At 41.1% G+C, this 15,544-nt stretch overlaps 1 protein-coding gene across 1 annotated transcript; it reads right to left on the bottom strand.

Annotated features, from left to right (window-relative positions):
• Positions 1-1,618: 1,618 nt before the first annotated feature.
• Positions 1,619-13,776, bottom strand: TAF1A (TATA-box binding protein associated factor, RNA polymerase I subunit A). Its single transcript, XM_054195712.1, has 10 exons — positions 13,438-13,776; positions 11,987-12,156; positions 10,564-10,677; positions 9,144-9,342; positions 8,274-8,404; positions 7,289-7,447; positions 6,094-6,160; positions 4,697-4,817; positions 3,134-3,294; positions 1,619-1,956 (listed from the first exon to the last, which is right to left on the bottom strand). The coding sequence occupies exons 1-10, from the start codon at positions 13,565-13,567 to the stop codon at positions 1,814-1,816; spliced, it is 1,395 nt and encodes a 464-aa protein (XP_054051687.1). The 5' UTR covers positions 13,568-13,776; the 3' UTR covers positions 1,619-1,813.
• Positions 13,777-15,544: the final 1,768 nt, after the last annotated feature.

Below are 15,544 nucleotides of genomic sequence, written 5' to 3'. Positions count from 1 at the left end.
TCCAAAGCATACGCATCTCCCACAGGTAGCTAAGGGGACAAAAGGAAAATTATATGGGAGGTCTCAACAAGCAGCATCCAACTTCTGTACTACTCTGTTAGGTTATATGATAAAAACTCTTCTGCACGCTCATAAAGGAGCACAGAGAGACAATGGAAGGGGGAAGCCCAAATAATACCCTGCTGGGATGCTCCCAGGCCCATCACAGGAGCCTATCAAAGGCCCATCTTTGCAAGTCCAGAGGAGCAGAGGGGCACAATGGCAGGCAGGAAGGCAAATTAAGGACTCCAGGGACAGGACATCCTGCCCGGTGACCTCACAGAGCTCTCCCAGGACAACTTTAGCCCCACTGTCCAGGCCTGAAACTCATCAAGATGAGTCATTGGGAGAAACAGTTTGGATCACCTTTCGGACTAAGCGGGATTGCATGGGACACATTACTAGAGAGATGCAGGGGAAGACTGTTTTGAAACTTCACAATCTAAATCAAAACAGCCAAAACTCAGTTGAAGACCTCCAACAGAACCTAGACTACTGCAGAATGAGGCAGCAGCATTCTTAGCGAGTCAGAACTAAACTAGCACACAGGTCTGGAATGACAGATAATTGCCTTTTTTTTTTTTTTGATAGAACATACAGTTATGGCAAGTAGCTCATGTAACATTTAAGACACATTGTCTTAAAGCACATATCACAAGACCTGTATTAACCCAGACCAAATTCCCAGACAAACACTCAGCTTTTAAAAGCACAGCTATACTTATCCATATACTACTATGCTATTAAAGATTTCTTTATTTCATTCCCAGAGGTAGTTCAAGCAGTTCATCCACCAGAGTTCTACAGACCTGTCATTAAAACAGAAGTAGTATTTGGAAACCACTTTGTTGTTGTTTTCAAGCAAACCAGAATGCTAGTTTGTGACAACACATTAACATTTGCTTTCCAAACACAGCAACAGCACACATTTCAACTCCTAGGCAAGACTGCAAAAAGATTCTAGAAAGTCTATCCTACCAGCTAGACAAGTTTTCAGTAGTTCTGTGCCTTTGCTCTTTCGAAGTACTGCAACACTAGCTTCCCTCTGTAACCATGCAGCTACAGCAACCTTTTAGTCTCTTCTACCAGTGATGTGAAAACAACCCCTGAACTGGACACACAACCCGTAAGTATGACATGTGGAAAAATTGCCTCTAGATACATTGAAGAGCATCATCTATTTGGACAAGCTGCAGATCTTCACAACCTGCAATTCTTCTCAATATACAATGAAAAAAGTGACATACGCCTCTCCGTTTTCCATGTATTTCAGGAAATGATCAGTTATAAACAGCAAGCTATGCAACCTTTACAGGCTGAGAACGCATTTTCACTCTGCATTGTGTACTGTTCCTAGGTTAAGACACAATGCCTGTTATGAACGCCACTGCTAATCCTGAACAGATTTTGAACTACCTTCCAGCAGTCTTTTAAGTCACCATCTACACATCTAAACATGAGGAGGATCAACCCTAAAATACTATTGATACAGAAATTCCACACCTTAATACTAAATATTTCTCAAGATGTATTTGAAATCAATGCTGTTTGCATTTCACACAGAAATATGTGACCAATATTAAATTGTCAACCTTATCAGTTGATTTATATTTGTTTTATTATAAAATAAATACAAACCAAGGCGTTTTTACAGAAATATATATAAAAAACTCTAGAACAGAGTCAATCGGGTCTGCCTAGAAGTTTTAGAACTTTACAAGTCAGTTTCACAGATAGGAAGAAATACAGCAAGAACCTTAAGGACACGTTCTAATCAAGGTTGTACAGAGCAATCTGAAAGACCAGATATTCTCAGGTAGACAGGATTGTGCTTATTCACAAATTTCTTCAGGATTCGAAACCTTTTCACCTGAGCCTTGCAGCCTTGGTGTGATACATATTTAAAGTACTTGCAACCTAAGGTAAAAAAAAAAAAGCAATGTAAATTATACGATAATACAAGCAAATACAAAACACTTTCACTGTTTAAATAACACATAAACATCTAACAAAGTTTTCAGTAATGAAAGGTAATAAAATAATCCAAGGCATGCACATTAGAGACATAACTGCAGCATTAAATAATCTATCCTCATTTGACCCAGAAAAACATTCCACATTATATATAACTGTATGCTGTGTGTTGCAAAATATTTTCTCTCTCTTCTTTTAACTCTTCAAATAGATTAGAAAGTAAAATCTCAAGAGTGTAAAGAAGTATTGATTTCATGCATTAACTTAATGTGTTGGAAAAGGAAAATATAGGCTCATATTGACACCAATAAGCACATAAACTTTATTAAAGAAAATTAGAGCTGGAGCAATTTTATTAGCCATCTGGTAATAAAAGCTGGGAAACACTTGATACGATATTACTGAAAGCAAAAAAAAAAAAAAAGACTTTCACAATAGGAGAGATTATTTTATGAAGTCCAGAAGATAAAGTTATAGAAAAGCTGACAATGAACAACTTGCCTATCAACCAAAATGGGGTATGAGCCATGGTCTCCACACCATATTCTCATTCTTAATTTAGCAGCTGCTTCTTGGCCCAATACTCCACTTGGTTTTGGCAGCATTTCAAAGAATGCTACTAAAGAGGTCATATTCTTCACCTTCTTACCAAACTGCTGATGGTTTTCACTCAAGACCCGCCTCCCTTCTCTTCTTTACTGCATTACAACACCCCCATGGTCCCCAGCATTTGCTGAGACACTGCTACACTGGCATCCAGCAAGCAAACTCTCTGCAGTCCTCACAAGATTCACTCAGGAGCATGTTGTGCATTTTTCAAATGGTGGTTTGAAGGTTAAACAACAAGCTAAGTAGTACTGTGACTGCTCAACAATGCCAGATAAAACAGAATTCTAACCCAGGAAGACAAGTTATGCAAAAAATGTGTTTCGCTGTCAAATATCAAACCAATTTAAACATTTTTCTCATGTTCAGCTTGAAAGACAACAATCTTTCCTAGAAGAAAGAAACTGCATTTCTTCCAGGGAGTAGATCAACTGCATCCCATCTCATTAGGGATAGAAGTTATTTTTGTTCTAAATAGTGAAAAGGAAAGAACATTTAATACATTTAATATTACCCTTTCCCAGCAAGATTCCAGCTACCAGAGCTTTTTCATATGAAAGGCTTTCATTTTCCTGCCAATTCCTTTTTGCCGAGTAACGGCTAAAATGGAAGGCTGGCCACCAGTCCTTTCTGGAGTTCCACTCTTGCTGGATCCAGTCAAGATGCTTCTCAGAGCTGCAAAAAGGTAAAACAAGTTACATAAAAGCTTAAATTGGGATGAAAAAATGATTAGGAGGCGCTGAATTTTATAATCAACTTGCTACATGTCTCGAATTGCTAGCAAAGACACACTGACCTTACACTGCAGACTGCAACGCTAAACAAATATTTTTATTTTTTTTAAATCCCTGGCAACACTAGCGAGGCAGGAGACGAACTCTAGCAGTCTTATTTAGACTTGGCAGTAACACAGATTATGGTGTGAAATGAAGCAAGCCTTTGACTTGTGTGCCAGTTTGTCAATAGTAATTAGAAAGTTTCTTCAAGTTTGTCAACAACTTAGTAGTATGAAGGGGTTTGTTTTTAGAAAAGGTTTGTGTTACTCTATGCATACTCAAAGGCTAACTTACCTCAAATACTTATCCCAATAACTGTTATGGAATAAAGACCTTAAACCAAGCATTTCAGAAATAGAAACTACCTACAACAGGGAAGTGATATTCCCGTAAAACAACCAAGATGCCCGGTATATTTCAAGATACTCTGAAGTTGTGTCTTCAAATACAAAAATGCAGACAAAGTTAGAGTATCATACCATTTTTGCTAACTCTATGCAACAACACTCCTAGCTTTAATCCACTAGCTTTTGGACCTTAACGGCAGATGCTGTGTAGGTGGAGGTGGCAATAAAACAGAAAAACAGGTCAAATTAAGTACTGAATTAATTTACTGTAAATATATAGGGCTTAAAAAACACAACACCCTGTTTGTTGGGCAAAATAAAGTCTAGACATTAGAGGCCTTCTGGGCACGGACTGCCTGAGATGGCTTCTTCTGAAATCAGAGGCCATGTCTGCCAGCGTTGGCGAGGACACATCAATCCCCAGGCATGCCGGCTCAGCTTTTAATAACATACTGGCTGCATTCTGTACCAGTTACCACCATCACACCAGTCTGTACAGTACCAGCCATGCCCCTGCTGCAGCCCAGCAATTCTCAAAGCAGCTTCAAGCAATGCACACATAGCAACAAAAGCAGGATATCCAAACACTTGGTTTTCCACCACCCCCCTGAAAGAGGGAGGTTAGTCATGGGCAGCAAATGCTACCTGAACATCTGAATAACTCTTTCTCCATAAGCATGTAATGTGGTTAAAAAAAACCCAAACCAACAACTTTTTCAGGTGACGACAATACTGGAAGTTTGGGGATTCCCCTCAATAATGATTTCTTCTTTTCTCCCAATGAAAGCACACTGCAGACAAGCACTGCCACAGAACTCAAGGTAAGCCAGACAGCGCTTCCATTCACCAGCAAGGAAGGCAAAGGCTACGAAGGGTCGTTTTGTCAGCTGCCCAAAGGTGGAGACTTGGCACACATTTGGTTTTAGTACATCACATCAGAGATACCATACTTACATTACAATTTGTTTCACTTGTTTTGCCAAACAGCTCCATGCTTTTACATTTTCCTTCCAGCCAGCATAATCCAAGACTGCAAAAATAACTTCTAGCCCCAGGCGACGTCTTTTTCTTTTCTCTGGAAAAAGATTAGGCCAATTAATAAATTAATTAGATCAGGCTGAACTCACTAGTAAGCAACAAGTGAAATACAGTTCTCCATCCTGCCTCCCCAAATGCTGCTACTTTCCCTATTACTGAGGGTTCTCCCCGTTGCCTTCTGCCTCTTCCAAGAGATAAAAGTTAAGGAATACTTCCCGGCTCCGGAGCACAGTTCATACCAGAGACACACTGTCCCTGCTCCCATCCAGGTCACAAGAGCGGGCACACATAGGACCACTCACTTATCCCACACTGCTTTACTTACAATAGTTGCTGTTTCCAAAGCTCGGTGCTTCCAATGGGCACCACTGTTCAACATGTTCTTCCCATGGGAAGATAACACGTGGCCTCTGAAACACTTCAAATCCTGAGATACCACCAAACCCCCCCCCCAAAATGTGGGACTGACATGAATAAAAAAAGACATTTCACATCAGCAGTTCTGTATCAGCAGAGTTCTCAGAAAACCCAAAACATAATAACACACCTGACATATCACAGCAGATAAATGTGGGAAAAGTCATTTTAACAGTGCAAGTTTCTTCAAAAATCAGATTGACCTCATTAACTATGAGAAGTTAGCAAAGGTGTCATGCATCAAGAGAATAGAGGAAGCTTCAGCTAGGGGGTTGTTTTTTCCCCTCCCAAAGAAGAAAAGCAGAAGAGAACAATCTTGATTCAAGGATATTTCACCAATCTGCTGACCTGCTGGAATATACCAGGTCACAAGACAGACAGACAGCTTGGAATACAATTGATCAACATGGAAAAAAGTGTCCAAATTGGAAGATTTTTCTACCAGCTTGAAGGTCAAACCCCCTTGAAGAGAAGGGAGATGTTGTTCTTCGATCAATAACAACGAACTAAAGCATAGATCCATCTCAATTCCTCCAGAAGAGAAAGAACAAATAAATAAATCAGAGACCCCAAAAAGGGAATAAACATCCTGACATTCAGAGCAGGGTACCTCAAAAAAAAATAATGTGAGTTATTTTTGACATCCTGGTTGTGCCTTACGAAAGTTTGCTCTGATCAGCCTTTAAAATGAGAAAGACATTTGTTTAAAGAAGTTTGTAAATGCCTGCTCACACATCCAACTTAAAGGTTCCTGTGATAGGAAAGGTGTTTGGTTTTTTTCCCCCCCCTCACCAAACAAAACTACTTCAAAAAGCAGAAAGAAGGCTGCAGAATAATTTAAGAGTATCGTTCTGGATTAACATAAAGGAAAAGAGCAAAGACATTTAAAGACTTACTTGATTTTTGAAGCATGATATTAAAATCTATCATTAGTTCATGAGAAGGAACAACCTCATGCAAGATCTGAAAAATAAAAATAAAAGCACAAAACCCAGATACAGTTTTTTAACGTGAAAACTTTTGAAGATTTCTACCTGATCAAGAGAAGCAGAGGCTTCAGAGTTTTACATGTTTTACTTAGGAAAATTAAGCAATCTGGTACTTTAATGTCTTGATATAAAGAATGAATATCTAGGTCCATTTTGCACATCTGGGACACTACTCTGGCACAATGGATTAAATACTTTGATGTCTGCTGGAAAACACTATATGTGACAAATACAACATTCTCAAGGAACAGCCCAAATCCATATCCAGCGTTCCCTTTTTAGAAGGCAACATCATTTCCTTCCTAGGCCAGTTCTAGCTCCTCCGTCTACTGCTCTGTGCATTGGATCATGGTTCCTGGACCTTTCAGATGAGTTCTTTGATCTTGTAAGAGATTAGTGTAGAAAAGCACTGCTAAGAAGATGGAATTTTATACATATATGCTACAGTTTAAAAGTCTAAACTTTATGAAGCAGTTCTATAACATCTGCCCTAACGAAAGCACGTTAGTGCCATCAAGTGGCAAAACAGACTGCAAAACATTGTTTGCAAGAAGCTACCAAGATCAATGAGCAAGGGCAGGGAAAGCAGGAATTTAAAAGCAACTATACAAAAGCTTAATACAGCAAGGCCTTCTCTGCCAACAGCCAGCAGAAATCAACTTCTATTTTAGCTTAAATGCACAGCTCATTGAAAACAAGCAGAGAAACTAATTGCTAGACAGGATCAATATGTAAAAGAGCAAGCATCTAATCATTTCTTCAATATCGTAAAGATCAAACTGTAACAGAAATCAACGCATGTTATGTACAAGACTGCTGATACAGACTTCTGGAACCATGTAAACAGGTTCTCTTAGCTTGTTTACCGACTTTAAGAAGTTATACAATGTATCAGTCAAAGACAAAACAAAGACTTAAAGACAGTAAAGGATCCTGTTTGCTCTACCCATTAGCATCCCTCCCACTAACTTTCCTCTAATCTTCTGCTTCCCACAAAGAATACAATATGGGAAACTAGGTAACAGGAGTTCAACTGAAGCAAATTGTCAGACCACTGTGCAACATGAATGACCACTGACTGTATCTACTGTATAATATATACCTTGAGTGCAGATACGAGTGATTTCTTTGATTCACCATGTCTCTTCAGGAACTGATAGAGGTAAACATGAGCGTTGGGATTAGCAGGAAACTTTGAGTTGTAGGCATATTCATTTAATACTTGGCGGGCTTCATTATGGTCTCCGTAGAACTCCAACAACTAATGGAAGTTAAGTCTGTCATTAGTTTGACATATAGAATCATAGATTATTTAGGAATCAAACTCTTACAACTAATTTGGGGCTGCCACAGAACTATTCAATAGCACAGTCTGTATCTACCACAGATAGGCAAAAATTCACACATAGAAGCCACTACAGGAGAAAATTCCTTTAAGATTTATTTAATTGTCAAAGAATTACCAGCACTTGCTCACTGCAAAGAGACACTGAGGCAGCCTGCCATGTTTTTAAAGAGAGAACTCAATGAGAGAACCTGTCAGCACCAAGTAAAATTCCGGAAGATGCGCTTAGAGAAGTCGGAGCTTATCAGCATTTACAAAAAGTAAGTGATTTCAAAGAGATTTTAAGATTAACTTTATTTCTTAATTCCAAATTCTAAGCAGATATTTAAAAAAAAACCCAGACCACAGAGGGATTGCGTGTTTAGTGTCTTTAACATTTAGTGTATCCAGAAAAACACCGCCCTGCCAAAAAGAGCCAATTTGCTTTCAGGAATTTAAACAAAGCAGCTGTGCTCCAGTTTCTGTACTACCACCATGAAAACAAAATATGCAAGTTATTTGTCTATTTCTTTTTCTTGGCAATGCACAGAAAAAGTCCTTTTTATACTCTGCACAGGCTCTGCAGTTCTACCAGGAGTAAACTGTACTCTAAATCAAAGCCAGTGAGATACATGTATAGATGTATTGCTTTTAAAATACTTTGTTGTCACGCACACACATATAACAAAGCTGCAGACAGACATCTTAATGAAAATTAATCAGGGAAACACAAAAGCAAGATATCTGTAAAACATGCCCTTACATCCACATAGCATTTCACAAAGAGATCCCAGACTCCGGGTATTTTAATGATCTCCTTTAAGTTCACTGCTGCCTTCCGAAAGTAACTGTGCATTTCCTGTTCAACAGACAAGTCTTCAAATCCATCCTGACCTACCAAAACAGGAACGAATGCCACAAAGTTAGCTCTACGAATCAAAAGGGATCTTGAAGAGGTGCTTGAAGAGATGATCACATTTTGCTAAGCAAGGACTTCAGTCAGAGAGCTTTTAAGAAGTGAGGCCTCAGTTTCCTCAGTATTGAAACAAGTTTTCACCGCTCTTCATTCAAATTTATTATCACCCAATTTGAACTCATGCACAACAAAAGATGTGTCCAGCACAAGGTCCATAAACCAAATTCAATACTTAGCTTCACAGAAACAAGTAGAGACACAGAAACAAGTAACTGGTAACGCACGGCCAGCAGGTATATGCACTATTAGACTCCATGCACACATATCTTTAAAGAAACTGAAATTCAAACACAAGTTTTGGGAGCTTTTGCTAGCACTCAAAATTGTAGCAGCGGTCAAGCACCTACTAAGCCACTGCTACAAGTGGATACATTCCATTATTTTAGGTGATGCTGGCTGGATATAAGAAATGTGATTCAGGGAAGGAGAAAAAGTTTCAGAATAGCATTTCAGGACACTCGAGAAGGTCAGTTTGCCATTGCTGATATAGAATTATGTACCATCCATATCATCAAATTTTGAAGTCTAGTATTTCCCCTTTGGTGCCTCCATATGCAGATAAAGGCAGAAGAGCAGCCCGCCTGGAAAAGGCGTCATTGCAAACCATGGTGACTGCATAAGCAAGCAAGCTGAAGTTCACAGCCCACTAAGACTTACCATGCTCTAACAGGATGTTCTTCTGCTTAGACCAGTTATAGTAGTCCAACAGTCCCTTGTAAGCCTTAATCAGTTTCATTTCTTTATCCTGAATGACTGTTTGCTCTCCAAACCTCCAACTTTCTGACAAGGATAGGTTTTGGTAAGCTTCATCTATTAGTCCATTACAAAGGAGATGAAAGGTGTGCTCTAAACAAACCTGCAATTCAAACAGTCCATTCACATCACAAACAGAGAGGATCTCAGCAATACAGCAAAGTTCTATACAGATGTGCAGGGAAAGAAGAGAGACTCATTACTAACATCCATATAAAGTATTGCAAACACTGTTAATGAAGTATTTTAATTAGAAGAGCATTTTATACATATTCTTTTAGCCAAAAAGTACCTTTACAATGAATTTTGGAGAATTGTCACTAGGGCCAGGGAGAAGAGCCGAGAACCTAAGTAATTTTTTCTATCTGAACATACATTAGTAACCAAAAGCATATCTGATATACAAAGATGTATCTCTGGGAAGGGAAAGGGCTGAAGCTCTTGAAATGTGTGGGGCAGAAAGTCACCCATGAGGTGGTAGACACTCAGTGGTACTTAGCAAGGCAGCAGAAAGCAGTTGTTTCAAAAACCTGCTTGTCATTACTAAGTGCTGTACCTATTTAAGAAGATCCAGAAATGACCTGAGGAAATTCACTTGGGTTTGTTTGCTGATTTTTGATTTGGCTACCCAACTGCAGAACACATGAAAGAGGGGTGTCCTACCATCCTATCGTGTTTATTAGGAACTGGATAGAAGTCTAAACCTTCAGTTGGCTCTAGTAAAGTCTTGTACAGAACTTCCATTGAAGGCCTTGAGCAAATACCACACAATGAAAGACAGAAGTACCACCACAAGTGAGAAACAGTCAAGGAAACCAAAACAATATAGGTTTGAAAGAGACACCACAGAAAAAGAATTAAAGCTGGGTGACACAGGGGTCCACAGTATAAGGCCCACTGATTTACATACAGATTAGCTGCTTGAAAACTGATCAGATAATGATAGCAAAAATTAGTACAACCTTTTAGTCAGGAGCACAGTGGCCAAGTTAAGGATTGGAAGCAAAACCGGGCAGATGTTAACGTGTAATTAGATGCTACTGAGGCATACATGAAAAATAATTTAACTGTTTCAAATTAAAAAATTGATTAAGGGATCTAAGCACATCTAAGGACTGACAATACACACCTGTAATAAAATACATAGATCAAAGTAGATAGAGTTAGGTATAGAATAACCCTTAAAATATCATGCAGAACATACTATCTTTTTTGGCACTATTGTCAGCCATACACTTCAAGAGAGAGATTCAGAAACTAATACTCAAGTAAGTGTTCAGGTAAACACATGGGAAATCATCAAGATTGCATTAAGTACACTCACCTTCAAATACCTTTTTACTCCTAAAGATTTCATCTGTTCTGTGAAAGAGTTGAACTCTTTCATGCTGCTACGGGAATGATGGCACAGAATTTCAGTTCCTATTCTCCAAATCATCTATTAATGGGGAGAAAGAGCTTAAAAAATAACCTTAGTACAAAAATGGCAACAGTCACATCAAACTCGTAGTTACTGTAACGTGTTACATTTGAATTGTAAATAAAAATTAATACTAAGAGTTGTCTACTGCTATAGTTACCTACATGCTCATCAAGTAGTATTTTTACAGTCATTCAGTGGGTGCTTCATAATTGTTCATTACAAATGCAACACTTCATCAAAGCTTAGGAAAACTGCATTTGTCAGAAGGTCACCCCTTCTGTTACTGAAAACAGGATGTTTCAAAGTTACTGAAAACTTCTGTTTTCCCTTGCTATGTTTCCACCGAGACGCAAGGTGTATATAATTCTTTGAACTAGGCAGTAAAGATTATTTCCAATTAGATGTAGATTCCCATCTACGTGCACTTGTTTTCAAGGTCTGCCCACGCAATGTAACCAAGTACTCCAACAGGCTAGCCAGATTCAAGTACCCCATTTACTTATTCATTTCCTTAACTCTGATCCCTTTCCACCTGCTTCTATTTCAGTATCTGGTAGTAGTTTTGTAAATACTGGTAAAGACATGAATAAGCCCCTAACTTTCAAACAGATTCTGACTGACACAGCATGCCAGTGGCAAACACATTTACTGTTTTTCCATTTTAGAAGACTCCATAAAGAAAACTTTTGATAGGTATGCTCCTGACGGAATTAACTTATACCAAGCCAAGTTTTCATCTGTTGTGTCAAGGACCTATGTTAAAAAACAAACCAATATAGACCCCACAAAACCAGCCTGCGAGCCCAGAGAACTCTTCAGGAGCAATGAGCATCCTGCCAGGAAAACCGTCAGACAGCACTGCAGATTCTTAGCACCCCTGAAACTGAGATCTCAGCAGAATTCAACCTCCAGCAAGACTGACTAAACCCAGAGCAGAGGCATGCCTGTGCAGCGCAGATTTTTGGTGAGTAACTGGACAGCATGCTGCCCTGGGCATTACCAATGATGAGGTCTGGTGTAATTTCTGCCCCCTGCCATCCAAGAGTTTCTACATCAGCACCTGAAGAGTTGCTTATTTGTTTCTAGAAACTTCAATGTCTGGTTTTGTGTTTGTTGTGCTTTTTTTTTTTTTTAAAAAAACTAGCTTAGTTTATGAAAGTTGCCAAACTTCTCAGGTCTTACCTCTGACACTTTTTTTTTAATTGAAAAAAATCAAGCCTCTGATTAGTTAATTAAGACAAATGTTGTTCCTGAAGTATTATAGATACTTCTTGCAAGTATTTTTTCAATTGCAAAAGAACTCTGATAAGGGACACTGGCTTACCTCAGATGGACTCACGTATTCTGTGGAAAAGTCCTTCTCTAGTGACTCAATATAGAAGGTCAGAAACTCTGCAGCCTTTTTCCACTGCTTTTGTAGCATGGCATCCTGAATGTAACTTAAACACATTTCCTTGCTCTTCTTGAAGTTTAACTTGTATTCATGAGAAGATGCTAAAAAAAACAAACAGAAAAATCAACTAAGCCCACAACTGTCACAGCCCTTACTCAGATAGCAATAGGCCTACCATTTCAGTATCTCTCTTATATGATCTCTCTCAGATGCTACAGAATTGGATCTTAAGCTACGTGGTTTTGAAGTTAAACGCACCTACTATTCTGCAGGGAAGCAAGACTATGGCAAAAGCTGGAAATATAATACAAAATGGTATTTTCCACAAGCAGCAGATGCGTGAAACAGTGACGAGCCAATTATGATATACTACTGCCCTTCCAGAATTAGAAGGCCACAGTGCTTTGATAACTTCACAGTACATTTTGTTATATTTTGGGGACCATTCTCTTCCCTTACTAATTGTTATCGAAGCTTGTGACCCCACCGTGCTGAAGATTTGCATACACATATATGGACATGCCATAGGCTAAGCAACTCCCGCTAAAAACAAAGGTAAACGTAGAAAATCTTTCTCTCCTGAGTACAAGACCGGAAAAGAGGCCGCTTCCCTTTTTAAATGAATACTGGTTCAACTCCTGTTACAGCACAAAACTGAAACCTCATTTCCACATCTGTTTAAAGCTCATGGCTGCATGCCATGGCCTAGCATGCCCCTACAGCAACGCTCAAGCCATAAGAGCCTCCTGCGAAGGAAACGCAGAGCTCACCAAACCACCTCCTACCTGGACGCCGCAGGCAAAGGAGTCACTCAAACATGGGCTTGAGGCAGTTTTATTACAGCGCATCCTACAAAGATACCTCTAACCAGCCTACCTGTAGGTCTCGTCTTTACACCTGTTTCTAACCTCAAAAGTTCCAAGTACGAAGCAAAAAACCCACAGCGAGCACCACCAGATCAAGCGCCCCGAGGACCATGGCGACCGTAGGCAACTCCTACTGTGCAAGCTGCTGAGAAGCCATCCGAGCTGATGAACAGCGTTGCACTATACAAAGCCATTTTGAAATAACGACTTCTCCAGAGGTTTTGCGGTCACCTGCACCCACAACGCCTTCGTTATCAGTCACCTCATCAGCCATTATTTTAAGAGTAGCGCATACGCCGCCTTCCAGCGCCTCGCAGGGCAGGCGGAGGGGGGCCGGGGGCAGCGCTGCGGGCAGCGGGGTCTCCCACTGCCCTCTCGCGGGGGGCGGGGGGGGGGAACCGACGGTGAGCCGCCGAGGGAGGGAGGCGGCCTCACCAGCCGGGGGCAAGGCAGGGGCGGAGGGCGGCCTTCCTCCCTCATGGCCGCAGCGGGGGGACGGGGCAGCTCCGCCCTTACCCGGCTGGTAGAGGTGCGGCGGCAGGAAGGGAAGGTGCAGGGCCGGCAGCAGGGCGCTCCCCACCGCCGCCTTCTTCTTCGTCGCCGCTACCGCTGCTTCCTCCTCCTCCTCTTCCAGGAAGCCGTCCATGGCGCCGCGGGCAGGCCGTCACCCCCGCACTCACCGCCCGCCCGCAACGGCCTCCTTTGACCTTGAGGGGCGACCTCGCCGCGAGCGGGGGGGAACGACACCTCACGAACCGCCCCGACCGCTACGAGCTATGCCAGCTACGCCGAGCTCCAGCAGCCGGCCATGCCGTGAATGAGGCGGCTGGGCGGAGCGAGATCCTCTGCCGGAGCCCGGTTTCGCAGCGGCCGCCCCCTCACGCCGCCGAACGGCGCATGCGCGGCGGGAGCCCCGGGAAACATGGCCGCGGCTCGGCCGTGAGGGAAGGGGGTTATAAGGGCGGTGTGGTGGGTGTAAGGGCGATGCGAACTGTGGAGATACAACTGCCCCAGTGCCGCGGGTAGCAAGGCGGCTGGAAGGTTGCTGAGCCCCTGCCAAGGCTGGCTGGTGCAGGTGCAGTAGGCCAGGTGTGATGGCTGCCTGCGAGGAACAGGGAACGCTGGCCGAGGGTGAAGCAGGAGGGATCTGGAAAAGCCTGGGGGGCTGTGTAGGTGTGCTCAGTGGTATGGCAGAGAGCTGCTTAATTGTACACATCGCACGATTAGAGCATTACTATGACTGATGCAATGGTTACTCTAAAAGTGATAGCTACATCCTGTTGTCACTTTTTCCCATTAGCTGCATTGGTAGTTTTCTGTTAGTTTGTAATTTAGTACATCATGTTCTGCAGAAGAAAAGGATTCAGAATGAAAATGTTGGGCATTGCAGAGCAATAACATTGCCCATGCTCCCCCAGAATCCCCTGGATTCTAGAAATCTGCCTCAACCACGGGGCCTTGTTTGTACAAATTTGTGCCGGATGGAACCTGCTCCTTTAAATCACTTTTGCCATGGGGTGTTTTGGTAAGTGTTAAAGTCCAGTTTTCCAAGTAAGAATTTGCAGGCGTTTTTTTCAGAACAGCTCTGCCATGTGAGAGTGAGTAAATAATAAACTGGCTCAGATTAAAGGTTCATGTAATCCGGTATTCTGGTTCAACGGTGATCGATAACGAGCACCAAGGGAATAGTACAAAGCAGAACAGTTGTTTGTAGTGTCTAAACATTTAACCTCAGTATCATACCTTAATATAACATTTAATAAATCTATGTGGGGATAACAAAAGTATCCCTTTACTTTTTTTTTAATCTTCTTCCAATATATTACCAGCATTTCAGTTCATAAGTATTCTATATTATTAATTGATAGTTAACTTACTTGACTAACTTGACGATAAACTGTTATATAGCACCACTTCTTTAACAGTGTCATCTTTGTCTGTCCTTTGTAATTTGTACCTCGTATGAGTGTCTCATTGATTGTTCATGTTCCTCAAGCGTGGTGTCACTTCCTACGTTTCTGATCTTTTGTTACATCGCTACCCTAATTTCACTATCCGGCTTACCCCACTTTATTTCTTAAAGTTTTCACGTTTGCTGAGCGGTGTGTTACATTTGGCTTGTTACTTTTATCTTTGATTCTTGTGTAAACTTAGCCAACTGATCTTGTTAATGGGTATTGGTTACTTTAGCAGATACTTTAGTGCAGGAGAGATGGGAGAACTGCTTTGTAACTGTAGGCACATACAAAATGTTAGATTCCTTACGTGTGGCGGCACTGCTCTCATAGTTGAATACATCTGCTCCCAAGATTGGGGTTGAAGACTGAAGGAAATTTTGTCTGAAATTGAATTAAGTGAAATATTTCCCTTTTTTTGTCACACATTGGGAAAAGCTGTGTGGGTTAATAAGTGAGTACATTGTCACTATGAAATACTTGAAATTGTAGGGAATACCGGACAATTGCAGTGGTAAACTTGTGTACACGTATCGACTGCGAGCTAGTCGTTATTGCACAACGAAGGCAATGACTTATGCAAGAAGTATATGATCTTGTTTCTCTTCACATCTCCCTTTCTTGCCCTTGTCTTTATGACCACAGAAACCGTTACCTTTTATCTTGGT

This window comes from Rissa tridactyla, chromosome 3, assembly GCF_028500815.1.
Source record: "Rissa tridactyla isolate bRisTri1 chromosome 3, bRisTri1.patW.cur.20221130, whole genome shotgun sequence".
In the NCBI taxonomy this organism is placed as follows: Eukaryota; Metazoa; Chordata; class Aves; order Charadriiformes; family Laridae; genus Rissa; species Rissa tridactyla.
The sequence above is the reverse complement of the archived record's forward strand: the minus strand, read 5'-3'. Positions and strand labels throughout refer to the sequence as shown.

Coding starts and splice junctions, on each gene's coding strand:
- TAF1A (XM_054195712.1), bottom strand. CDS start 13,567: ATGGACGGCTTCCTGGAAGAGGAGGAGGAGGAAGCAGCGGTAGCGGCG. Junction 10,678..11,986: donor AATACGTGAGTCCATCTGAG/GTAAGCCAGTGT, acceptor CCCCATTAATAG/ATGATTTGGAGAATAGGAAC. Junction 4,818..6,093: donor TATCATGCTTCAAAAATCAA/GTAAGTCTTTAA, acceptor ATCTTTTTCCAG/AGAAAAGAAAAAGACGTCGC.